The 26369-nt window shown below is 38.9% G+C and overlaps 1 protein-coding gene across 4 annotated transcripts in view; it reads left to right on the top strand.

Moving 5' to 3' along the window:
- The window catches only part of ALG9 (ALG9 alpha-1,2-mannosyltransferase), a 94291-nt gene extending 77764 nt beyond the window's left edge, over nucleotides 1-16527 (top strand). For 3 of the 4 annotated variants that reach the window (XM_081062285.1, XM_081062287.1, XM_081062288.1), the window contains exons 15-16: nucleotides 13013-13131; nucleotides 13401-16527. In XM_081062285.1, the coding sequence (XP_080918411.1) occupies nucleotides 13013-13131; nucleotides 13401-13441 (160 nt within the window). In that variant the 3' untranslated portion in view covers nucleotides 13442-16527. The remainder of the gene's footprint in view (nucleotides 1-13012; nucleotides 13132-13400) is intronic. The other variant, XM_081062286.1, reaches the window with a different exon arrangement.
- Nucleotides 16528-26369: the final 9842 nt, after the last annotated feature.

Genomic DNA, 26369 nt, shown 5'->3' with positions numbered 1-26369 from the left:
CTACACTAGTTAACAATATCACTTTTTAAACCAAACACAGTTGTCACTATGGCTGTCTCATGTTACGTACTTTATAATAAAGATAATTTTTTTTCTTTGAAGGATGTTATAATTGCTACTTGTATAAAATAATTTAAAAAGAGAGTAGATGTGATGCGTACTCTGAGATTTCCTAGAGTGGAGTGAAGGGAGAATATTGCAATAAATGACTAGCTCAATGATGGGTTCCTTTCTAAGTGTGGTGAAAATGACTGTGGAAGTCTGGAGGGAAATGCCTCTCTAGGATGTTGGAGTTGGCCTGTTGAGCTACGGAGCCCGTTTGTAGCTTTGGAAACAAGTTTGGAGGTCCTGACGATCACTGCTTTGCACAGCCACTTTCCGCCTGCCCTCTACCTTCATTTTAAGTGCCTTTGTCTTACTTGCTTTGCTTTCACCTTTGATTTTTGTATTGTGAGATTTTATTCTTCCTTATTTTGAAGCAGATTAACCTCATCTAACTGAATTTTAGGCTTGCTTAATTAAGGCTTAAGATAATTTGGGGAGACTTAAATAGGGCAGGATTTCAAAGTCCTGAAAATCAGTAATTATATATGAAGAGTAGATGCAGGTAAGGAGTTAGAAGTTAACACCTTTGGCTGATATGGCAGGAGAGGGACCTTTTCAAGTCAGAGGACAGTAGCAAGGTGGGAATTGTGCTGATAGAATCAGCTATTTGTATTCCTTCAGTACCCAGCACAGGCTTTTTAGTGGCCATTGAGCTTTAGCTGCTATGGAGATTATTTACTGAGACTAGGACTCTACTTTTATCATCCACGAAGAAGTGAATCTGGCAGCTTTGGTGTAAAGATCCCATGGCACCTGTATCCACTTTGGTCTTATGTGTAGTCGGGTTGATGGCAGCCATTGTGTGCCCAGTCCCTAACCCAGCAGAAACAGAACTATTTATTTCTGGCAGATAATAAGACGACCATTGGAATAATCACTGTGAATGGTTGGAAGCTCTTGCTCCAGTTATTGCTGTGTAACAAACCATCCCAAACATAGGGATATAAAACAAAAATTATGTATTATTGTTTTCTTCCATGGTTCTGGGGTTGTCTGGGCTCAGATGGTTAGTTCTTCAGCTACTCAGGTTTCTTATGCATTGGCCATCAGATGGTGGTCGGGCCTAGAGGCACCTCAAAGGTTTTCTCACATGCTGTCTGTTGACCGGATCTCAGCTGGGATTGTCAGCCAGGACTCCCACATGTGGCTTCTCCATGTGGCCTGTGCTTCCTCACAGCATGGTGGCTGGCTTCCAAGAGCTAGTATCTCAAGAGCTAATGACCTCGTCTTGTAGTTAACAGTCCTGCCTCATTCTGTTCATTGAAAACAAGCCACTCAAATAAATAGTCCCTATTCATGGGGAGAGGAATTAGACTTTCCCTGTTGATGGGAGGAGTGTCAAAGAATTTACAGACACGGTTTAAAACCATCACAGCTCTTTTGATGCCATTCTTCATTCAAACTGGATAATTTCTGAAATTTTTCCTTTCAAAGGAAATTTCTAGAGAAGAGACATATGGCACACAATATAGTCCAGCAGGCTGTTTCCATCTGCAGCTTCTTACTACCCAGGTGGAAATGGAGACTACACCCTATGGCAGAATTTGGTGGCAGTCCAGTAATTCGACATGCTTCAGATGCTGTTCAGATTCTTTGGGTAGAATAAGTTCTCTCTCCTAACCAGTAACTGACGTGCTCTTGTCGTTCACTATACATCAGTCATGGTGGTGTCTCCAGCTCCTTCATCTATGCCTAGAATACTGACAGGCTGTAAGAAAGAAGTTGCCCTACTTCTGTAATTCTTTATCTGCTCATTATTCTTTCATAATTTCTGTTTCTTTATCAGTTTGGGCCTTTACTTTTTTCCTTCTCCCCAGATACTTTCCTAGACCTTCATCTGGCAGAGCTTTTCCAGGCTAGATTTGGCTTCAAAATACATTGGTGTTTTGCTCATTGTGTTCTTCAATTGCTTAATAATTGAGATCTGCTGACTTTTTTTTTTCAATTATAGTTGACATTCAGTATTATTTTATATTAGTTTTAAGTGTACAGCATAGTAGTTAGACATTTATATAATTTATAAGTGATCCCCCTTATAAATCTAGTACCCACCTGGCACTGTACATAGTTATTACCATATTATTGACTATGTTCCCTATGCTGTACTTCACATCCCTGTGACTATTTTCTAACTACCAGTTTGTACTTCTTAATCCCTTCACCTTTTTCACCCTGCCCCACAACTCCCTTTCCATTTGGTAACCATCAGTTCGTTCTCTGTATCTATGAGTCTGTTTCTGGGTTTTATGTGTTTGTTTTGTTCTTTAAATTCTACATATAAGTGAGATCATACGGCATTTGTCTCTTTCTGTCTGACTTATTTCACTTAGCATAATATCCTCTAGGTCCATCCATGTTGTCGCAAATAGTAACATTTCATTTTTTGTGGCTGAGTAATATTCCATTGTATACTGTATGTACCACATCTTCTTTCTCCTGTTGTCCGTTGATGGGCATTTCAGTTGCTTCCATATCTTGGCTATTGTAAGAAGAATAAATCTTTTCTGTTTTTCTGAAGCTCAGAGTTTGTTTTCCACTGTTGTAAAATTAGTTCTGTAGAAAGAGACTATGTGCAGACCATCTGTGCCCTAAATCCATACTATAGAGACTCACGGATTTGAAGGGTGTGTACAATGCTTTAGGGCTACCACTGCTTTTACCCGGCTTAGACCCAGCAGCTAGCATCATCAGAGGTCTTTGTTCTAAGTTCCTTGAGAGTTGGAACTACATCTCCTATTGATTCTCTACAACTCCTAGCACATAGTAGGGTCTCAGAAAATATTGACTGTTTGATGTATTTCACATTCTTAAAACTGGATTTATGCCAGAGTAAAATGAAAAATAAAAATAAAAGTGAAATAAAGATTTCTTCAGAAACTTCCGATGCCCTTATTTAGTACAATAAAGATTGCTGAGTTATTTTAAAGTTATACTCATTATTTTCATCTCTGTAGAACCTGACAGAATCATCTACCTGTTGTGGTCTCCAAAGCTACTTACTCTTTGTCACACAGAAATGAGGGTTCAAAGAGCAGGGGCAAACACCTTGACCACTGTTCAGTGTCTGCTCCACAGGAATGGTGGATGGAGTACCTTCACATCCAAGTAGCTATCAGATGGAAAAAGGATGGGTGAAGAGCATTTCCTAAGCAGCCTTAGTGGGACTGAAGGTCAGAAAATGGGCAGTTGCCTAATAGTAGTTCTTTCTCAATTCCCTAATTTTGAATATTGGGTAAAGGTGACTGGTCAAGAGGTTATGATGTTGTCAGACTGACCCAGGGCCACGAATCAGTGAAGTGATTCACTCTGTAAACCAGTTGTTTAGTGCTGTGATTTCAATTTATGCCTCAGCAAACTTCCAAATCATATGCAGTATTGACCCTTGCTACCAAATAGTCGAAACTGTGAATGTATTCATTGAATGTCAGGGGTCTGTTGGGCATGCCTGCTGAAAATAAAGTGTCATTTTGATGACGTGGGTAATGATGATTGAGCAAATGCTGTGTAAACTGAAACCTGGAGAAGTTACTTGACCTTTTGCATGAATATTTTCTTTGCTAATATGGATGCTCTCCACATGGCACTTGTGATGTAACATCTCATGGTCCACTGCAGCGCCCCTCCTTCCACTCCATACACTATAGACTCCTATTTTGCTCTGCCTCACCTGATAGCTTTAGGACTGAAATTTTAGGAAGAAGATCTTCGTCTTATTTTTGATATTTCCTTTTCCTTGTGGAAAATGAATATTGGCAGAAGTGAGGTAGATCAACTAATGCTCTGACTTAAGAGTCAAGGCATAGTCATTCATTCATTCACAGACAATCTATTGAGCACTTTTTGTGGCACTGTTCTGAAAGTTGGCGATACAGCAGTTAGACAGGTCAAGTTCTGTCTTCAGGGGACTGACATTCTAGTAGAGTATAATATCTAGCATGTAACTCCTGTGTGCATTCTCTTTCGTGTTATAAATGTCACCTGTGCATTACTTATTGCCCATTAATGCCCCTCACCCCACTTCCTGTTAAAGAATGTTAAAGAACCAGTCACATTTTTGGGGCATACCAGCTTTTTGAGCAGTTCTCAAAATGCTTGATAGGGGACTATACATTGACTATGGCTAAGATTAAGTCTTGAGGGATTTCTGAGATTCTCTTCAGAACCGAAGATTGCTGTGAAAGTCCAGTTCTGCGCTGAAGGATGTAGAAACTCTGTCACTGAAATGTGAACTAAGTGCAAGGGAGAGCGAGAGTCATCGAAGGAACTAGCTTAAAAAAGAAAGAAAACTGGCAATCAGTGTAGACTACAGGTTCACAGGGATATTTCAGATGGGGGGTGGGGATAAGGGAGAAGGTGAGGGGATTAGAAAGCAGTCAGTAACCACAAGATTGCCATGGGGATACGAAAGTCAATTTGGGGAATGTAATCAATAATGTTGTAAAGATTTTGTAGAGTATCCAATGGACACTTGTCTCATGAGGGAGACCACCTCAGGGATGATGCAGATGCCTGATCACTGCACTGCACACCTGAAGCTGACGCTGAACAACAATGAATGTCAACTACAAGTTTATCTATATATATATGTGTATATATATGTATAAATATAGATATATATATACATATAAATATATATGTGTGTGTGTATATACTTACAAGAAGCGGAGTACAGCATTAGGAATAGAGACAGTGGAAATGGAAAGGCTCCGTGCGATGTGAGAGGGATAGTGGATGGGGGGAGGGGGTTTGACACAGTGTGAGGGATATAAATGATAAACGTCTAAGTATTACTTTGTTTTGTGCACCGGAAACTAATAAAAAAATAAATTAATTAAATAAAATTAAAAAAGAAAAAAACTGAGTACTAGGATATTTTCTTTTTAAAATGAAAAATTGACCCAGGCTTTCCATTTGTGCCTGCTGAACTGGCAACATCAGGGACTGGCAGCCTGTCTTCCACTGATGTCAGCAAGAGCAGATTTAAATCTCCGCAGCAGAATGCTCCCTAACCCTGATAAACAGGGTCAGTAATTGAATTAGAAAACATTCTGAGCTGTCAGCTAATTATGCTATTCAGGCAATTGCTTTGTCCAGGTCTGTTTCATCCTTGAATCGCTGGAGTGACTTGCTCACTGGGAGAAGTATTTTAGTTGCCATGATAGAGGCACATATTTTACATCTCCTTAAATTATGCTGCCTGTACTTCCCTAGGACAATACTTTGGCATTTCACAGTATTACAGGCATTGTCATATGAGTTTTGATAGGCATTAGTTTTGTTCTAATTTGTGATTCATTCTGATCTGTGTTTCCGTGTGTATGAATGTGTACACATACATTATTCTAATGCTCAACTGCTCTTTTCAAAGGCAAATAACCAATTTGATTTTCCTTTTTCCAGCAATTATACAATCTAACAATTTAAAAGGCCTAGTCACATTTAACATGTTAAAGCTATTGATGGTAAAGAAATTAACCTAGAACAGTAGCTGTAGTGTTAGAAACGAACAATTCAACCTAACTTGTTCTTTTGGTTTAAAAAAAAAAATCACAGAATCTTCCCATCCCACCTCAGGGATGTGTCTATTGACTATTTCCTCACTTCATCTTCTAGAAGAAATTAGTGGCTTTAGGTGTCAAAGATAGATAATGCTATTAAAGATCACAAGCAGAATCTGCAGGAGAAAAGGAGGTTCATCCTGTAACAAGGATTTTTCTAGTACCCAGCTCTGATGATAAATAGATTCTTCTTAGCTTCTCCAACGTTTAGTCCCACCTTTTATATCGACTTGTGTTCAGGCTTAACTAGAAATGCCTCCTTGCCTCTTGAACACATTTTCTAGAATTTAATGCTGAATTTCTTATTATTGTACACTGGGGAAGAATGGCAGGATGCTTCTTGGATCTCTTAATGAATCCAGGTCAGACCTGTGTTTGTCCTTGGCAAGATGGTTATTCCAAACCACACATTCAATTGGACTTTGAATTCCTCACTGAGAGTAGGAACCCTCTCTGTCCATCATTGTATTCCTGGCACTTAACCCATTGCTTAACATGAGGCTTAGTCACTTGTGGTTGAACTGAATTGAATTGAACTCGTATCTCATTTGTATAAAATCCCTCCTTTGCTCTCTTCATCAGCCCTCCCTGTTTCCCTCCCTCCCTCCCTTCCTTCCATCCACCCATCCATCCAACTTTTGTTTTTCAGCACTTACTATGTGCCAGACACTGTAAATGAAACAGACATGGTCCCAGAAATCTGGTGGGCAGGGTGTGGGGGACAGACAATCAACAAGTTAACCAACAAATAAATATATAATTACAAATGATGAAGTGTAATGAAGAAACACACAAGGTACACTGAAAGAGGTTAAGTGATAGAAGTGGTTTCCTAGGATGGTTGGAAGATAATATTTAGGTAATATTTAAGATGAGGAATGAAAAATGATATGGACTTAATGATGAGAAAAACAGGGTGGAAAAGTGTTTCAGGCAGAGGAGGGAAAGCATAAGCAAAGACCCTAGGGTAAGAAAGAACTTGTAATTTTGAAGAACTGAGAGAAGGCTAGTGTGGGAGCGTAGGGGGCAAGGAGGAAAATGGCACGATGTGAGGTGGAACAGGTAAGCAAGGGCTCGATATCCTAGGGCTTTGTAGGCCATGAGGAAGAGTTTGCATTTTGTTCAAACTCTTTGTTCAAACTCAGTTGCCACTGAGTGAACAGAGATGCCTATAGATTTGGTTATGAATAGGGAAGTTGCTTTTGTTGTTTAGTTCCTTGGAATGTTGGATGGATAAAATGAAATAATGTATAGTAAATGCTTCTTCTACACCTATGCAACCCTCAGTGTTTGTCTTCTCTTTTGAATGTGTACATTATCACATTGAATTTCTGTACCAGCTGTTTAGTATTTACTATATGCTAAGTAATGGTTTACATATCATTCATATTCTGTTTCTCCCAATTGGATTGTTCGCTCTTTGAAAACGGAGACTTTTGTGTTTTCAGGGCCTACACACAAAGTACTACATACAGTAAGTACACAGGGGTTTTATTTGTTTATTTTAAGGATTTGACATTTCCTTTACATAAAAATTTGTCTCCTGGTTTTAAAGAATAATTACAGTAGCATACAGAGGGTGCCAAAAAAAGTACACATATTTTAAGAAAAGTAAAAACTATTAAAATTATGCTGATGGTAACCACTTTGAGCACCTCTTGTAATTGCAGAAGTCAAACATGACTTGTATTCATCTTTTGTTATTGGTATATATTGAGTATTACAAATTTTTTTAAATGAAATTTACCTTTTTTTTTTTTTTTTTTTTTATAATTTTTACTTAAGTGTGTTTTTCCAGGACCCATCAACTCCAAGTCAAGTACTTGTTTCAATCTTGTGGAGGGCGCAGCTCCCAGTGGCCCATGTGGGGATTGAACCGGCAACTTTGTTGTTAAGAGCATCAGGGCTCTAACCAACTGAGCTAACTGACAATTTTGATACAGTTTTTCCTTTCTTAAAATGTGTATACAGGGGCCGGCCTGGTGGCTCAGGTGGTTGGAACTCCAAGCCCCTAACTCTAAAGGCTGCCAGTTCGATTCCCACATGAGCCAGTACTGGGCTCTCAACCACAAGGTTGCCAGTTCAATTCCTCGAGTCCCGCAAGGGATGGTGGACAGCTCCCCCTGCAACTAAGGTTGAACACGGCACTTGAACTGAGCTGCCGCTGAGCTCCCGGATGGCTCAGTTGATTGGACTCTCAACCACAAGGTTGCCGGTTCGACTCCCACAAGGGATGGTGGGCTGTGCTCCCTGCAACTAACAACGGCAACTGGACCTGGAGCTGAGCTGTGCCATCCACCACTAAGATTGAAAGGACAACAACTTGACTTGGAAAAAGTCCTGGAAGTACACACTGTTCCCCAAAAAAGTTTGCCTTCCCCAATAAAATCTGTTTTCCCTTCCCCAATAAAATTTTTAAAAAACTAAGAAGAAGAAAAAATGTGTATACTTTTTCTGGGCACCCCCTGTATTTCACCTACTTTTGTATATGTTTGAAATATTTTATAGTAACAAATGGAAAGTAAACTGTAAAACAAAGAAAAAATAAGCAATATGGTATAAAGTACAAAATAGAAGTTCTCTGCTGTATCATAGGGGCTGCATAATTTTTGCTTTAATTGATACTGCTAAAGTCGCCTTTCTAAGTAGCTGTGCAGTTTTCCACAGCTACTTAGATAGGCAATTTCTTTCCTAATTCCTCACCAGAGTTTGATACTGTCAGACTTTTCAACTTTTCCAAATCTGAGTATTGAAAAATTACATCTAGATTTACATTTTCCTGATTACTGGTAGTACCGAACATTATTTCATATGTTTATTGGCCATTTACATTTCTTTTCTCTGTTCATGTCCTTTGTCATTTTTTCTGTTGAGTTGTCTTCTTTTTGATTGCAGGAACACTTTATATATTCTAGATACTAATCCTTTGTTATATATATTGCAAACATTTTGTTCTAGTCTGCTTTATCTTTTTACCTTTGTTTCAGCTTGCCTTTTGCATTCCACAATAATGTATAGTGGGCCCTTCTTCCATTTCAGGGCAGTCAGTATTTTTACTGGTGCTATGTCCCATGTATAGCCCAAGATGGTGTTCTGAAATTACCTTTTAGAACTTCTTGATATGATCTGTTAGCATACCAGGAAAAATAGTCAACACATCATTTACTGTCTTGGCCCAGTAGACACATTTTGTTTCTATATTTTTAGTTAATTTGTAAAAAACTTTAAAAAATAAGAATAAAAGGATAGTAAAAAAAAACTTCGGTTAAATTTTTGATAATAATTTAAATGTAACAACCCCAAATCTCTATTCCATATTCACCTAGTTTTGAAATGGACACCTCTGAATGCAACTAACTGCTCAACAGCTGTCATGCATGAACCTGGAATATATCCATCTTGAAAATACTGATTCTGGACTTCATATATATCTTTAATAGGTTCTAGCTTATATCCTTTGGAAGTTCTTGCACTTGTATCATAAAAATGTGAAATTTAAAGAATTTTTTGAAAGCTTTAATGGCTCATAATTTTGTCAAAGAAAGGACAGCTATCTTTCTTGCTCTATAATTCACACATTTTTATTTTTAGACTTATAAACAATTAAAAATGATCAATCCATTGAATTTTTTTCTTTATCATCTATATCCTTCCAACTACTTTTGTATATGAACCTGCTTTCAGCATTTGTCCACTTAGGAACTGTATCGAATAATACTTGGCACATAGACATCATAAAAGATGAAAGAATATGGTCATATGCCCTTTTAACATAACAGTATGGTGTAGGTTCTTGTTGCAAAATATCACATGATGAAGTCTTTCCTGTTGAATGACTAACTGAATGAGACTACCTTATTTCCTTTTTGTTCTTAGAAATATATTGTTCACTCCTCAGTTCTTGAGTTTGAGAAAAGTCATCTAGTAATTTGTCATCTGAAGACACATAGTCTGAAATTTTGCTTATATGATCAATTTCACCATCATCATTAGTCTTGAGTGCTGCTGTTTGTCTCTTTGCATTCATCTTCTGTTTTGTCTAATAATTGTGAAGTGTCTTCCTCTGTCAATTTTCTTCTCATTGCCATTATGAACAGAAAAGTTAAAAATGTGAATTCTGAACTGTGTTCAATGAAAGCTAAAAACAGACTACAAAGGTAGTCTCCAGTCTTATACTTTATTTAAAAATGATTCAGGGCCGGCCCGGTGGCGCAAGCGGTTAGAGCTCCGTGCTCCTAACTCCGAAGGCTGCGGGTTCGATTCCCACATGGGCCAGTGGGCTCTCAACAAAAAAAAAAAAAAAAAAAAAAAAATGATTCAACACTGAGCAATGCAGTAAGAAAATTGAAGGATAATGTAATACTACTATTTTACTGTTGCATCCTTTTTGATGATTTCATCATTGTCTTTTTTCTTGTAATTTTAGTCTTTTTTTTTTTTAAGCATAGTTGTAAATAGTCTAAGATACCGGAAAAAATAAGACCACTAAGATCCTATAATATAGCTTAAGTTTATAAAAGATTACAGTTGATCCAAATGGTAATTATAAGATAGAATGAGTTTTATTCTGTTTTTTAAAATAAGTATAGTTTTTCATTTTCAATTTTTGTGATGTACCTCCATACAGTTTTCCATAGTGGCTGCACCAATCTGCACTTTCACCAGCAGTGCATGAGGGTTCCCTTTTTTCCACATCCTCATCAGCACTTGTGTTTTGATTTATTGATGATGGCCATTCTGATAGGTGTGAGGCAGAATCTCATTGTCGTTTTTATTTGCATTTCTCTAATGATTAGTGAGGTTGAGCATTTTTTCATATGTCTGTCCATCTGTATGCCCTCTTTAGAGAAATGTCTCTTCATGTCCTCTGCGCATTTTTAATTGGGTTGTTTGATTTTTTGGTGTTAAATTGTATGAGTTTTTAAAATAAATTTTAGATATTAACCCCTTATCAGATGTATCGTTGGCAAATATCTTCTCCCATTCAGTAGAATGCCAAATTTGTTTTATTGATGGTTTTCTTTGCTGTGAAAAAACTTTTTAGTTTGATGTAATCCCACATGTTGTTTTTTTCTTTTGCTTCCTTTGCCCGAGGGGATAGATCAGTAAAAATATTACCAAGGGTAGTATAGTAATACCCTTGCAAACTTTCTTCCTATATTTTCTTCTAGGAGTTTTATGGTTTTGGGTTGTACATTTAAGTCTTTGATCCATTTTGAATTTATTCTTATATATGGTGTAAAGATTTTGTAGGGGGTCAGATGGGCACTTATTAGGGAGACCACTTCATGGACGGGGTAGATGTCTGACCACCGTGCTGTCCACCTGAAGCTGAAGCCGAATAATACTGAATGTCAACTCTACTTTTACATATACATATATGTATATATGTAAAATTATAGTAAAATTATGTAAAACAAATATATATATATATGGTCACGGGATGTGGAGTACAGCATAGGGAAGATAGTCAATGGAATTGTAACAGCTATGTACAAGGGGTAGTAGATTGAGGAAGGGAGATTATCACTTTGTGAGGGGTGCAAATGTTTAATTATTGCAGTGTCTTGTACACCTGAAACTAATAAAAAAATAAAATAAAATAGTTTCTCTTTGTTTTTTTGAATACTCTAAAAGAATAAAATTATGAAATAACAGCCCTCCCAAATAGTAAGGAATTTTTCCAAAAAGAAAGTCAAACACTAAATTTGGGCCCAGTGGCCCTAATGTTATGCTGACTATATTAATGAAGCTTTTATTGTGGAGTCAACTGGAAGGGAAATGACACTGAATTAGTTTTAGCCTTTCTTTACTACACTTAAGCTTACAGGAGTTTGCTGTAGCTTACAGCTTTCTGTTCTGACCTTCCCCTTATCTGTGCAGCATGGACAATAAAAATAAATTAACTTCTTTTTGACTGAGGTAGGTGCTTCCTCCTCCTGTTCATTTTGTTTGTGGGAGCCCTGCTTTATCTCGTGTGTCTCTATTCTAAGCCTGTTTTCTCTATCAGCCCTTGAGCTGTTAGCTGTTGAAGTGAAGTGCATCTCTGTTGAGCACAGAGCACTGCCAGTGTCCCAGTTGGGCAGAATCTCTAAGAGGTGTGTATGCCAAGCACGATATCATTGTGTGCAGGCATTGCAGGAGTCTGCCAAGCCCAGGGATATGCTGCCAGTACAAATGCCACGTTGACATGACATTTACAAGTTTAGAATCTGGAAAAGGACTGGCAATGAACACCCTTCAGCTCCCTCATTTAGGGTGGCAATAACCGCCAACTTTGGATTTTTAGACTCAGAAATCACAGTCAAGAGGTAATATTTGATAGAGAATTTGAAACTATCACGTCCAGTTATCTTGAGGAAGTCATGAATCCTGTTAGCCTGTTCCTGAGATGCAGGATAAACCATAGTGGTTGAGTACAGACTCTAGAAATCAAATCTAGATTTGAATGAGGGCTCTGTCACTTATTGTGTGACCCTGAACAATTTATTTAATCTATGTAAGCTTCAGTTTACCATCTATAAAATAGGAATAATAATATCACTTTCCTCCTACGGTTTTGGATAGTTTAAACAATATCTTTAAAAGTGTAAGCACTTTTCCTAGTGCTTGTCCAATGCTAAGTGTTCAATAAATGTGAAGTATTTTTCATATTCTTCAGAAACTCATGAGAAATTCGGGTTTTCAGCTGTTCCTATATTTTAATAACATTATATATATATACATATATATATGTGTGTGTGTGTGTGTGTGTGTGTGTGTGTGCCATATACATATATATATATACAAAATAACATATACGTATATTTTTTTCTTTTTTTTTTTTTAACTTGCCAGGGACATGTTATGACATGAGCTCATGTGTAAGACTTTCTCTTTGACTTAAGAATTGGCGAACACTATGCATAAGCCTAGGACATGGTTTTCTTTACCTCTTTAGGAAAATTTAAAGTTGGGGTCGGGGTCATTTGAGCATTTGGCATCTCTACAGTTTCTTATATGTAGAAACCATTGGGCATTAAGAATGTATTACAGTAAGAGCGGTCCTTTGATTGGTCTGAAAGTTTCCTATGGTATATTCTAATGCAAAGTGAAGACCTAGGGCTATTTTGAAGGATATACTGTGGCTTGATAGGGAGACTGTCTTTTTGGTGTGGATAACTGGGTACTTGGTTTTGATTAAGTCTTTATCATGATCTAGTCGCTAAATAACAGGCTTTTGCTGCCTGTATAAAATATAATCCTCACCACAGCACTTATTTTATTTCCTTTAATCACTTCCAATACCATTATTAAATTCTCTAAAATGATTAAATTCTGTCTTTTTTGTGTGTGTCCTTGTTTTTCAGATCTTCCAAGCTTCTGCGGGCATTTTATGTCCCCTTCTTGTCAGATCAGTATATAGTGTATGCAAACTATACCATCCTCAAGCCCCGGAAAGCAAAGCAAATCAGGAAGAAGAGTGGAGGTTAGCAACATGCCTGTGGCCCCGAAGGACTACCATCCTGTTCACTAGCGATTCCACTGACAGGGCTCCCTCCAAGCCATCTCTTATAACGTGTGTAATAAAGGCCGTCCGCCACAAATACGGGAACCTGGCTGCTTTGGGCCGGGCAGAGCCACCACAGTCACGTCTCGCCTGTGTCTCTGTTCTGCATGTAATGTTTGTGTGGCTAGGCAGTGTAGGTAGCTATAGCGCTCCACTTCTCATTGTTTTTCTTCTGTTCAATTATTTAGTAGACCGGAGAAGAGCAGAACCAACTCACAGGAAGAATTGAAAGTCCCTGAACTGGATGGCTGTGTTAGGATGTTCTCCACACTCTGGCCTGGCATCCGAGAACTCGCAAGCCTCTCTTGGGCCATATGGGCTTCTCACCAAAGCTGTGTGGCAGCTCCTAGCAGACCTTCTTGTTCAAATCCTAGTACTGAAAATGAGCACAGCCCAGTTGCCACCCTACATGTCCTTTGCACCTCCAGCAAGACTAAGCTTCTCTGAAAGTTCTTCACAGGACTAGGACCCTGTCCTGGAGATATCTCAGGAAAAAGGCAACTATTTGATGAAGTGTGACCTAATTTCATTATATAGGATGCCTCTTATTTTCATTTTATTCCCTTTACAACAAACTACATATATATATTCTATTGCATTCAAGACTTCCCTGTATAAAGATACCAACAGACCAGACTATAGTTATATAGGACATATTTGGAGAAATTTAATTCTACCGGTTGGTACATTTGGATAATATCACATCTTTAAGTAATGTATTCTGAGGCCATTTCTGAGGAAATTGAGAATTTCCCTTTTTAAAACAACCCTCGTGAAAAAGACCAATGTATATTTACAGCACCTGTTTTTGAGTCTGTGTGTTACAAAGCACATCCTGCATGGGGCAGTTCTTGTCAAATAGGCAATTATAAGGACCTCATTAAAGCATAATAAGTATATACTATTACCTTTATATACAGTATTTCATAGTTTGCAAAGCACTTTCGCATTATCTCATTTGATCCTCAGTCACAACATGAGGTAGACAAAGCAAGTGGTTTTATCCCCTTTTTACAGATGAAGAAACTGAGACTACAGGGGGAGGTAAAGTGACTTGCCCAAGGTCACACAACAAGTAAGTAATAACACTAGGACTAGAACCTAGGTTGCCTAACTTCTCATCTACTGCTCTTCATTTCTCACTTGACTATGAAACCATACTTGAAAGAATGATGAGATGGGCCAGAGACCTGACTGATAATGTAACTTTCTATTTTAAGGAAGAATTTTATCTGTATTTCTTTGAGTTCTTTGGACCCTCTAGTCTCTCTGTTGGTTGGGCCATCACAGCAGGCTCTGTGTTTACAGCCTGGCTGGTGGCAGGGAAGCAGCGCTCATGTTTAGAAGTCATGCTCCTTTGTAAGCCACACAGGATCCAGTATCAGTTCCACTTCTGTAGTCAATCTGGGGTCACATTACAGGTGCCTTATTTCCCTAAGAGTAATTGTGTCTAGTATCTGCAAATAGTATCTGAATCTATTTTACAGTTTCCATATTTTTTCAAAGAGAAGGACTTTTCAGTAGGAACTGATCCCAAGAGAGGAGAGAAGTGATAAGGGAAGAAATGGCTAGTCACCATATAAAAAGTCTCCCTTTTAGGAGCCCCTCTAAAGGAATATATGGGATGGGATTGAAGCACTGGAGAGGAATAGGTCTCGACAGTGTAGAATGATAACTGGAGAGTGAAGCAAAACGGGTCCCACTTGCTGCACATTTCTTCTGACTACGGGACAGTGAATTTTCAGTGAAATGTCTTGCCATCCCTGCATTAATAGTGTACGGTCCTTCCCAGTGGCTAAAGCCCTGTACTTTTTGCAGAGGTAAATAGGAGAGTTCAGTGACGGAGATCCATGATGAGTGGCTTTTTTCTAATCCAAGGAGTGCAGTGCTGATTTATTTTATCATCTTGCATGTAAAAAAAAAAAAAAGGTTTTCTGAGCAAGAACTTAACGGTAATATAGCTCAAAAAAGGTCATGACTGAAGCAGGGATTCCGTGGGAATATCAGTTCGTATCCCTTTTAAAACCTGATTTTGGGTTTCTCTGTTCTATACATATCTTTAGTGACAGCACAATAAACTGCTCAACACCGTGCCCAATGCTATAGGTAAGGGATGGACAAATGAGTGGTTTTGTTATGACGGTGGTTTTCATGTGATATTATATAAACTCATTTAAAAATCACCGTCTCGGCAATCTAGGGAGGTTAGCTTTCCCTGGGAAAAGAGTTTCAAAACACCTGGTCAGAGTAACATTTCTCCTCCAGAGAATCGATGTTCAGCATAAACTGACTGCGCAGATTGTTGAGTATCAAGGGATGAAGAACTACAGATTGTTTATAACAACCTTTGACTATGGAGCCGAGTGAGGGAGTAGGTATACTTGGGAATACCAGGACTCTCTCATCTCTAGATCTTAAGCAACCTTATCTGAACCCCAGGTTTACGACACTGAGTCCCATTACTAAACCAGACTATAGTAGGCATCTGTTATCACAGTTTACCTGTCACCTCGTGGGTGTCATCTGATAAGAAAGACTCATCATTTTAATCTCTTGGGATAATCACAGAGAATTGAGGCCCACACTCTTTATTACTGAATTCAAGTTTAGAAACAGATTGTCTTAAATCAAGGTGGTTCTTGATGCCAACCATTTATGTGGGTCATGTTTCCTAGCTTGGAGTTCTGGGAAAGAACCTTGAAAATCCTACATGATTCTGCAGCATTAGACCTGGAAGTGACCGTTTGGGCAGAGCAGAGCACCAGTGGCAATCCTTTATTGTGTTTGGCATTTCATGGGATTTATTGAAATAAGACCTTGCTGTGATTGTATCGTCTTCTGGCCAGTGTCAGGCAGCTCTGCTTTTAATTTGGTTAATTTTATTTTCTCTGAAGAGGCAAAAGAGGCACAGTTTAATCTTTGTCTCCACAGGCATATTAAAGCTCATGTGTTAATTCATTCTTATGCTCCTACATTAAATTAAATGCCTTGGGTAAATGGATAAACGGACATGTGTTGAGTTTTAATTTTTTGCAAGGGAACATCAGACATCCGTATGGTATTGTATTTCACAGGCTCTCTGGTGTTTCAGTGAATCTAAATGAAGGTTGCCTTCAATTTTTCCAATATATATAACCATGTGATTCATGCTGCAAATGAAATCAGGAACAGTAAAGCGCTGAAGCAAGAGTATTGTCCAATTCATTTGTCTTCCTGATCCTTGTGCTTTATTTCACGTGTCAATGTTTACATTCATACTTGTATTTTCTGTGAAAGAAAAAAATTAAATAAATCTTGGCAGTTTGGTTTTCCTTTTCTTAAGGTGATATTTTCTCTTTGGTAGCGATTGGAAACTAAAGGAGCTCAACTCCTTCCATCTATCCCACACCCACCCTTGTGTATGAACCTGCCTTCTACAAGCCAAGTAGCTCAGACTATTTATTCTCAAAAGTTTAGGAAGAAGCCTTTGAGAAACCCCGTGAGGATTAGTTTCATTCTGTGGAAAAATCAAGTACAGTAGGAATTACTCAGTGTGTCAATGTTGTACATAAAAGAGAGTTTCTGGGTTCATCTTACAATTTTGGATTAAGAATGTCCATCGTGTGAGAGTCTGAAAAAATATAGAAATGTGGATCTGTAATATCTAACATTTAGGAAATTTCTCCCTTTGTTGGGAGTTGTTGGGAGCAATGAAACTTTTCTTTGTGAATGAATTCCGAATATCATTCTTACACCTTGCACCTTATAGCCAATACCTTGTAGTAGCCGTCCGGTTTTATATCATTGGTTATCAGTTTTCTTCCCATAGGACCCAAAATGTCCACGAAACTTAGTTTGATTTCTTTCTCCCAAGTTATTTTAGAGAAGGATGCTTTATGAATATAATTGTTTTTCCCTATCTAGAAGGTCATACTTCCCTCTGTTACTTTTACTTGTAGGGCTAGCTTGAGTCTCCCTCTCTCGTAAGAAGTCTCTAGACTCATACCCCTGTGGTTACTTCTTTTCCTTAATCCTCTTGAGTACCTAGTGTCTTTACTAAAGGCACAGAACCTAACATGCAACCCTTGTAAATCTGTCTCTTAAGAGCACTGCTGGCACATCTGGGGGCAAAGACTGTCACACTTCTGTGTATTCCCAGGGCTCGATATAGTTCCCCGAGCATGGTGGACTGTACCTGTTTATTGACAACGAAAGAGAAAAGTAAAAAGAAACCTGCAACTAATATACAGCTATAGTTTTCAGTTTGGCAGATTTCTAGGCCACAGAAAATACAGCAATTTCGTAAGTCCTCTAAAACTCAAGAAAGGGTGATTTGCAAGATGTGAATGAGGTTCGATAGAGTGTATATTTTAGGAGTTCTGAAGGACACAGGTTTTCACATGAAGGCAGAATCCTCAGAGTACCTTCTAAAAAGAGAGAGTGGGTATCTCCATTGAAGTTTTCTATTATTACTTGATTTTGGAGGGTCAGACTTAGCCCAGGAGACCTTCTAAATGAATGTGGGGCAGAAAGCCTGTCCTCCAGGGGTGAGGAGGTGCTCTGTTCCTACCAAGTACATGCCCTGCTAGGAAAAGGAAATCCAATCGCAAGATGACTTCGTAGTGATATATTGTACAGTAATATATAGCAAGTAGCAAGTGACTTAAAACTAAAAGCTGTTTTGGCTCCTTCTGCTACGGAGTTCAACATACGGGGTTCAACATAGCCCTCAAACTGAAACAAATTGTAACCAACAGATTTGATCAATGAAATGAGGGAAATTCAGCTAAGGGATATGAGATTACAGAATTGCAGTGACACAGATAAACTGGGAACTCCTATTGTAGCTTCTTAGAATAAATTCTTGCGATTAAATTAACAATTGGGTTAAACAGCATTTTACCTGACTAAGAGCATTTTTTAAAAAATTTGAGTGAATCTTAAGGTATCTTCATAAAACACTTCAAGGTGGTAGGATTTTTTATTTTTCATTTTGCTTCTAGTTTCTGGGCTGCTTGTTTTGTCTTTACATGCCTGGAGTTAAAAGTATAAACCAGGTGACTCTCACTGGTCCTAACAGCCAAAAGATTGTGTGAGTTGAAACAAACTTCTGGCAAGTGTATTTTGCAGACTTACAACCATGGATTCCAGCCATTATCTGCCTTATGAGAGTTCTTTTTGTCTTTCATTTGCCTGCAGAACCAGTATTTGGCAACTGGTGCCATTCGCCTATAATCTGCCAATTTTTACTTCTGAGTCCTAGGTTGTCCAATGAGAAGGGTATGCTTTTTGGTTTATTTTGCTACCTGCGTCAGCAGTGTTGTACTCAATGTTGGAGAAAATGTGACCTATACAGCAGTGATTCTCAACTAGAGCTGCATGAGAGAATCCTCTGGGGACCCTTTAAAAACTTGCCACTATCTGTTTGACCCACCCCACCCCCCAGGAATTCTGAGTTAGTGGCCAGAGATGGTCCTAGGCATCATTATTTTTTAAAAATGCCTTAGGTGATTTTTCTAATAGCAAATGCTATTGGTATTAGAGATTGGAAGGCAAATAATCACACCAAAGATCAAAGATAAGTAGACAAAATGTTTGATGTCCTTTTCCAGTTACAACGCTTGGCTACCCAGGCCTCCATCTAGGCCTCTTCCCCTCCCCAAACTCTTTACCTTTTCCAGCCTATCAAACCTTCCCTGCCCTATCTGCCATTCTCACTGGGCTTTGCTTTCTGGGAAACAATTAACTAATATGGTACTGAAGTACACTAATGGATGTTAATAATTTACTGTAGTTCTCTTCCCATTGATCTCATCTCAGTATATCTGAATGATAACACATCTGGAAAACGGAATGGCTAATTTTGGCAATTTCCAGAACCATTCAAGTGCCGTTTTATTTATTAGGTGGGAGGAGACAGTTTGAGCGGGCAGATCCAACCTTCAGGAAGAGTGCCTGGCCTTGGAAGTTCAGACACTATTATTGGCACTGCTTGGCCTACTGAAATCAGGACCGGGGGCTGTCTTGAGCTGGAGAATGAAATGTAAAACGTGTGAAGTTGTTAGGTCCTCTTGCTCAGGACATGCTGGGGAGCCTGCTTTATAGATTTTATATACTTAGCTCTGTTTATTTTAGACAAGTACAGTGAGGACTTCTCCTTTGTTATTCTTCCACTGGTCTGCAGAGCTTCTCTGGAGCTGCTGCTGTCCCCCTCAGACATGAGAGCAAAGGTTAATCTCATTTTGAGAGAAATGACCTGAAATGTGTTCACTCAACCAACAAGAAAACACCATGTTATCATTCAGGAATTGGTCTTGCTTCTTTTTTGTATCCCTGTTAATATGTCTCTTAAGCCTCTGTGGCATTTCCTATAATACGTTCCCATTTTTTTCTTGCCAGTGAGATATTTGTGGAATTGTGTAGAAAAGGAACTAGTTTTACCGTGCTACATTCATAAAAGAATCTTATGAATTTTTTTATCTTATGCCTTTCACCTTTCCTTGGGCCTTTTTCTTTGTGTTCCCACAGTCTGTTATTGCCATAAATATTCTGAAAAATAGCACCAACGTTTAAATTTGTTGCCATATTGTTTTGGTTTTGTTTTTGTTTTACTCCCAAACATCACTCTTTCAGAGAACTGCTTGAGGCCTTGTCGGCAGTGCCATCATAGAGTGTCCTGCAGAGGGCAGCCTATTCTCACTATAATTTTCAGAGCTCCTTTTCCTCCAGAAATCTAATTAGTTTCAGTATTTGCTGTTATTCTTGGGGTAAACTGAAATATCTGAGTTGTATTTCTCTAGACTCTTTATCCCTGCATTGCACTTTTACATTGTCATAATTGCAAAAATTTCCTGGAGAAAGCCATGCCCATAATTTATGGGGGATGGATCATCCAGTCACATTGATTCCCTGGTTGGTAAATGATCCAGGTCAATTCTCATTTAATTTCAGTTCCATTTGACATAGCATTGATGCTATTCATAGGCATAAAAGATACGTGTTTGGTGGAGAGGGGGAAGCAGCTACTTTTAGGTGTAATTACCCGCCATTTGTCCACTTTCAAGGTTCTACACATGAGCAAACCATGTCATACACACAGTCTTAACTTTGCCTCTGCTAACTTATTGATACCGTCAAAGCAACCCAAACGATATATGACTGTCCAGCGTTCTCCCCTCTGCCAGAAGCCAACATATCTGCTAGTAAATAGCATTTAGCAGGGACTTGGCCCTATAAAGTAAAATGCCTTGGAATACCTTTGTTCATCATGCTGTGGTCAGTCATAGGGTGAAAAGCCAACATTTGCAGAAGGAAGTAGAATTTGCATTGAAAAGTGTAGGGTATGCACATAGGCAGATTTAGGTCTTAAGGAAAAGACAAGTTCAGCTCTTTGATATAGAAGGAGATTCTCTTCTTTATGTGTGTAACATCTGATAGATACCCTTCCTTTGAACTCTGTCTTAGGGAAATGTATTGGGATTTGGGTTTTTTGTTGTTATTTTGAGGTGTTTTTCTGTTTTTGTTTTTTATACCCTCTAGATTGTTGTATTTTCTCTGTGGAAAAATAATGTGAATAATAGCTAACATTTTTAAGCTTTTACTATCTGTTATAAATATTTCAAGTAACATTTTTTCCCTCACAAAATCTAACAGCCATATGAGGTAGGTAACTATTAAACTATCCTCTTTTTAAAGATGAGGAAACTGATGCTCAGAGATATCAAATGTCTTGCTCAAGATTATCTAGGTAGAAAGTTGCATACCTTGAATTTAAACTCGAGTGGTCTGGCTGACTCCAGACCTTCTCTCTTAACCATGACCTTATGCTCTCTATTTCATGAGCTCTTGGACATACACAGCGCTTGATCTTTTTTGGATATTATGTTGAAGTATCTGGAATGATCAGATGAGCAGGGATAAGAATAGGATCTAGTTGAAGTTGTTTCACTTTTTTAAACCACATTCTTAATCGGCTTCCAGTAATCACAGCCTAAGGAGTACACAGATTCAGTCTTTGTAGGGGCTTTTCTAGACTACTGGGGGCCCCCAGCTAATTTTAATCACAGATCTGAAAAGGAGCTGATTTCCTGAAGTCCTAGAAGTTAGTGGAAATTCCGGTTTCTGATTACAGTCCCAGCTGAGTTTCTGTTGAGATGTGAGGGGCTTGTCCAGGGGGCCTTGGCACTGGTTCTTTCTTGCCCCTATGTCCTTTTTCCTAACAGTTCTGCTGGACAGGTCACAAAAGGAAGTGGTAAAGAATACCATCCTCAGGGAAACACCACAGGGAAAACCTTTCAGGGGACAAGGAACATTTTAAGTTATCCCTGCCTTTGCTAAATCAAACCTCTGTCTAGTTGGAGTCTGGGGACAGTGTGCCCAGATGCTGAAAGCTACTACTTACGTTGGCAGTCTAGTATAAGACGTGTTGATAAGGGCTTTCAAAAATAAAAGAAGGAAATCTGAGCACTACGCCATGGACATAGCAGGGCTAGACAGGGAATAGCTGGCAGGAGGGGCCTATTATCCACATCTATGGATGCCATGGGGAAGACCAGCCAGGGGGAAGCAGTGTCCAATCTACAGGATGGTAACCATGAGCCAAAAGGTTGTTTGGATATGTAACAATTTTCGTGGTTCAGAATTCAAAAAGCCCATGGGCAATGCAGTGTCCTGGACTGGGTCCTGAAACAGAAAAGACATTGGTGGAAAAATGGGTGAAATTTGAGGAAAATCTAGAGTTTAGTAAATAGTAAAAAAGCAAATGAACCAAAGGACAAATGGATATATTGTACAATGAAAAATCTCCCTTCCATTTCTGTTCCCCAGTTACTTTTCCGTAATCAACCACTGTAATTAGTCATATGTGTCCTTCTAGAGATTCTTTTAATGCCTATACAAGCACATCTGTATGCATTCTGTTTTACAAAAATGGTAAGATACAGTGTGCTGGCACTTGCTTTTTTAAAAATCTGAAGGTATTTTAATAGGAACAATCTATTATTTCCAAACATTTTCAGCTTAAATTACACCCCACAATTTCAATAACAGTGTGTGACTTGCTTTTCATTTAACACTGGAAGAAAGGGTTTTTGTTGAGCTGTGTATAGCATCTGGAAGGATCACCAGGGTTCTGACCTAAACATTTTAGAGCCCATAATGGATGTCAAAGGCCGACTCTTGAGAAAGGTTGCCATGGCTGTGTGATCTCCCGGTTTGTTGTAGTTTGAATCTACCCTGGTGCTTAGAAGAAGGACTAATTCTGTTCTTGGGGGATCAGGGGCCTGCACACCTTGAGCATAGATCTCCAGAGGTTTTCTGTTTGGTGTTTGGGTTGGGCATCAAATTCAGTGAGCCCTTGGTAATCGATAACATAATTTCTAATATTTGCATAGTGCTTTCTGTTTGCAAAGAACTTTACCTTATGGATCTTATTAATCACAACAACCCCGAGAGAAATAAGGTAAGATTTGCCCCTATTTTACCGATGAAAAAAAATCTTCTGGAAGGCTTGCAGTCGGGTCTTCTAACTCTAAATCACGTGCTCTTTTCACACTCACTCTCTTTCACACTGGTTCTCTTTGTTGCCAAAGTTCAATTCACTGGAATGTTTTCTTACTTGTTTCTACTTCCTCAGTAGATAATAACTATTAATGGCACATATTTGAGGGCTTACGCTTGTCAAGCATTAATCTAAGCGTTATATATGAATGATTTAATCTTACCATCTCCATACAGTACGCTTTAAAACCCCCGCTGTACAGGTGCAGAAACCAAGATTCAGAGAGGTTATTTGCTTAAAGTCACACAACTTGTCATTGGTAGAGCTGATGTGTCAATCTAGGTCTTCCTGACTCCAGGGTATATTCTCTTAACCATTGTATATGCTGCCCTGTGGTCACACAGCAGCCTAGCCGTCTGTCCCCTCCAACCTTTCCCTAAGGAAAGAAGTTGTGGGACTGTGCCTCTCTGGGATGGAGTTTGTAATATTCTGAGTCTCTCCATCTGCTCCTCAGGAGAAGGGTCTGCGGTCAACGACGAGTAAGATTCCTCACGGGAGGGACAACTCAAGCCAGACGGGACCCCTTTGGGACCCCAATGAGCTGTTATAAGTAATAATATGAGGGAGCCTTGCCCCTCCTTCTTCTTGTTATTGTGGAAAGCTGCTGCTTGCCTCAGCTACTCCCTTTCACCTTATTGTGAAAGAAGCCCATTAGAGCGATAAGATCACGCTCTTTCTACTCAGCTCATGGGATAGTTTCACCTTGAGGGACTCTCTCCCCCAGGGTGGTACATACCGCACCTTAGTCATCAGAGGACAAGATGCTTCGGCTGTTTTGGGACAAATAATTGGGTATTGGTATCATTTTTTTAAAATAGTGTAAGAGTTTCACAGATCCCGCCCCTAATCATGTGATGTCCACAAGTCTGTAATCAACAAATACTGTCGGCGACCCGATTCGGGGCTCCAGTCTCTTGAGACTGCGAGTCCCTTGGTCATCTGTGATTTAACTGTATATGAGTCTCTGTCTCTTTATTATAGTTTAACCCTCGCCACCTCCCCCGCCTTCCCACGGCTTGTGTTGTGCAGGTCGCAACACTGCCCTGCATCAGAACTGACTGTCCCATTTCTTCGATTTGCTCCGAGAATTCAAGGAAAGTTTTGTTCTGGAAATCCAATACTTTTCTTATATATAGTGATAAACTGTGGCATGGACGTAGAGGATGAAGCAAAGAGTAGTAATAATTCCTGATTATGAGTTCCATAGCTTCTTCTGATTTGTTGTGTAACTCCAGGTAGTCTCTTTCTCTTTGTCAAGTATTCCCAGTATAAAAATGGAATTAAAATTTGGTCACAAAGTAGAGAAGAGAAAGAAACAGAGATATTGAGGTGAAGTTGAGAAAATATTTGAGTCCCATGGAATGGAGACATTCTTTGTATAAATAGAAATATGTAAAATATCATTAATGCTATGGTGATAATCACTACTTTTTAATGAATTAAATTCAAACCTGAGAATCAGTTTACCAGGGTTGTCTTGCTAAATGAAGATAGTTGGGAAATGCCAGCATGTGTCTCAGATTTTCTGTGCATGAACTGGATGACCCACCACTTCCCTGATGGCCTTTTCAAAGGGATGACACTTCTGAGTCTGCCCTGAGCTAATCACCTGCATACTGTTTCTCTCATGCATTGTGAGAAAGAGGCAAGCTTAGTAAATTTGAGGCAAGAGACCGGAGAGCACAACGATGTCACTCAGACTTGCTCAGGACTGACCCGTTTCTGTTATGGCACTGAGAGTGGTTACAAGCACAAGAGTTGATGGCTCTTGATCCCATCTGCCTGTGCTGCACCTGACAGAAACTGGGCAAGTCTAACCCTGTCTTCCCTTCGTTCACTGAGTGAGTGAGCTGTACGTGGGTGTCAGAAGTCAGTGCTTTTGTGCCGAAAATGTCGTCTTTTTTCCCCGAGAGTTGCCTTACATCCACAACCTAATCTCAGCTGTTGCCTCTGGCGCTCCTTGGTCATTATTTCTTGTGGTATGTGTGGGACATGGACAGGAGACCACAGGGAGCAATAGAGAGGAGGGGAGAGGAGGGAAGGAGCATATGGAAACAGCTCAGTGCCACAGTAATTGTAGTGCTTAGCTGATTGTCTAGCAAAGGAGGGATCATTTTACTCTGGCAAACACCACAGCCAATAGGGACAGAATTGCTTATTGATAAGCAGTTACACCTGTCATTTGCTTTTGCTGGATAGAAGTGGCCTCCAAAGATTCTTTTCAGACTCTACCTGAGTAGATGCTTTTTTGTTGACATGGAAATTATTTTTGCAGATGAGCTTTTTAAATCAATGACCTTTGAACATCGGTGTACATTAGAATCACCAGGGGTCCATGGTAAAATGTCTCAACCCATTCTCAGTGAATCTGATTCACTAGGTTTGGGATGGGGGCCAGGAATCTGGATTTTTAAACAAGCATCTTAGGTGATTCAGATAGTCAGTGGACCACACTCCCCAAAGACTGTCTTGTTCTACTTTCCATTTGGCCCAGCTTTTGAAATAGCTTCTTTCTGCTGCAATCTGTTTGAATCACTTTCTTTATGAAAGGATTTATTAGCATCTCCATGTTTACTACCTGTTTCATTCTCATATTGTCACAGTAACTAGAGAGGGATCCAGAGGTGGTGAGCTCCATTTTACTGGGGGTGAGGGAGTGGGAGGTGGGATTGAGACACAGGGAGAAGTAGGTCACAATGAGTCAGAGACAGAGGTGGTAACTGAAGTCCAGAATTGATGACTCTAAAACCAGGCAATTTTCTGGGGCCTATTTTCTCAGCTTGTGATTTCATACTTAATCATAGTTATTCCATAAGTGTCCAATTCATTGTGCTTGGGTAAGCAAAGAATATTCGAGTTTTAAACAAAATCGTTCAGCATCAATCACTGTGCTAATTTTTATTTAACATATCGAGGCTTGGCTAAGCTTGAGCTAACGTCTAGATGGTATGTGTGGAACTGACTTAATATGCTTCTCTCTGCGCTTGCTTCCTTAATCATTTCTGAAGACTTTTTACAAGTATAAGGGAACAGATTTCTGTTCTCCATGCCAATAGGAACCCTCTCTGATCTTCTAACTAGTAAACTAAATCAAAAAGCCCTTAGTTTCTCAAACTTGAGTAGTATTTGAATCCATTTCTAAAGAGAAAAAATCTTAAAAACTCAGTCAACTTAAAGTTATTTTTATCACAATGTTACTTAAATTTACAAATACAAAGTAGAAATTAATGTCCTTTTATTTATAGTTCTTATAACAACTAAAACACCAAAGTAGATTTACAAATGAAATAAAAATGAAACCAAAAAACTAATACAATTCATATTACTATTATAGTAATTTAACATGACAAACGATGTGTTTTGCTGAGATGAAATTAGCCCTTGTATTGTGACTATGGTATTGCCTACGCAAGCTCAGCTTCTTTTGAGTTCACTGTGCCACCAAATTACCTACGACATCTCTTTTTTTTCAGTACATTTCTGTTAGAACTACTGTGACAGTGCAGTCCCCTGATGTCATTTCATTTTGTTCATGAAAACACTATTTTCATTATAAATTTACTTCTGTTCTTTTCCCATTATCCTAGAACAATAAAAGCAGCACTGAAACCCACAGGCA

This window comes from Rhinolophus hipposideros, assembly GCF_964194185.1.
Source record: "Rhinolophus hipposideros genome assembly, chromosome: 10".
In the NCBI taxonomy this organism is placed as follows: Eukaryota; Metazoa; Chordata; class Mammalia; order Chiroptera; family Rhinolophidae; genus Rhinolophus; species Rhinolophus hipposideros.
This window is presented reverse-complemented; position numbering and strand designations above follow the sequence as displayed.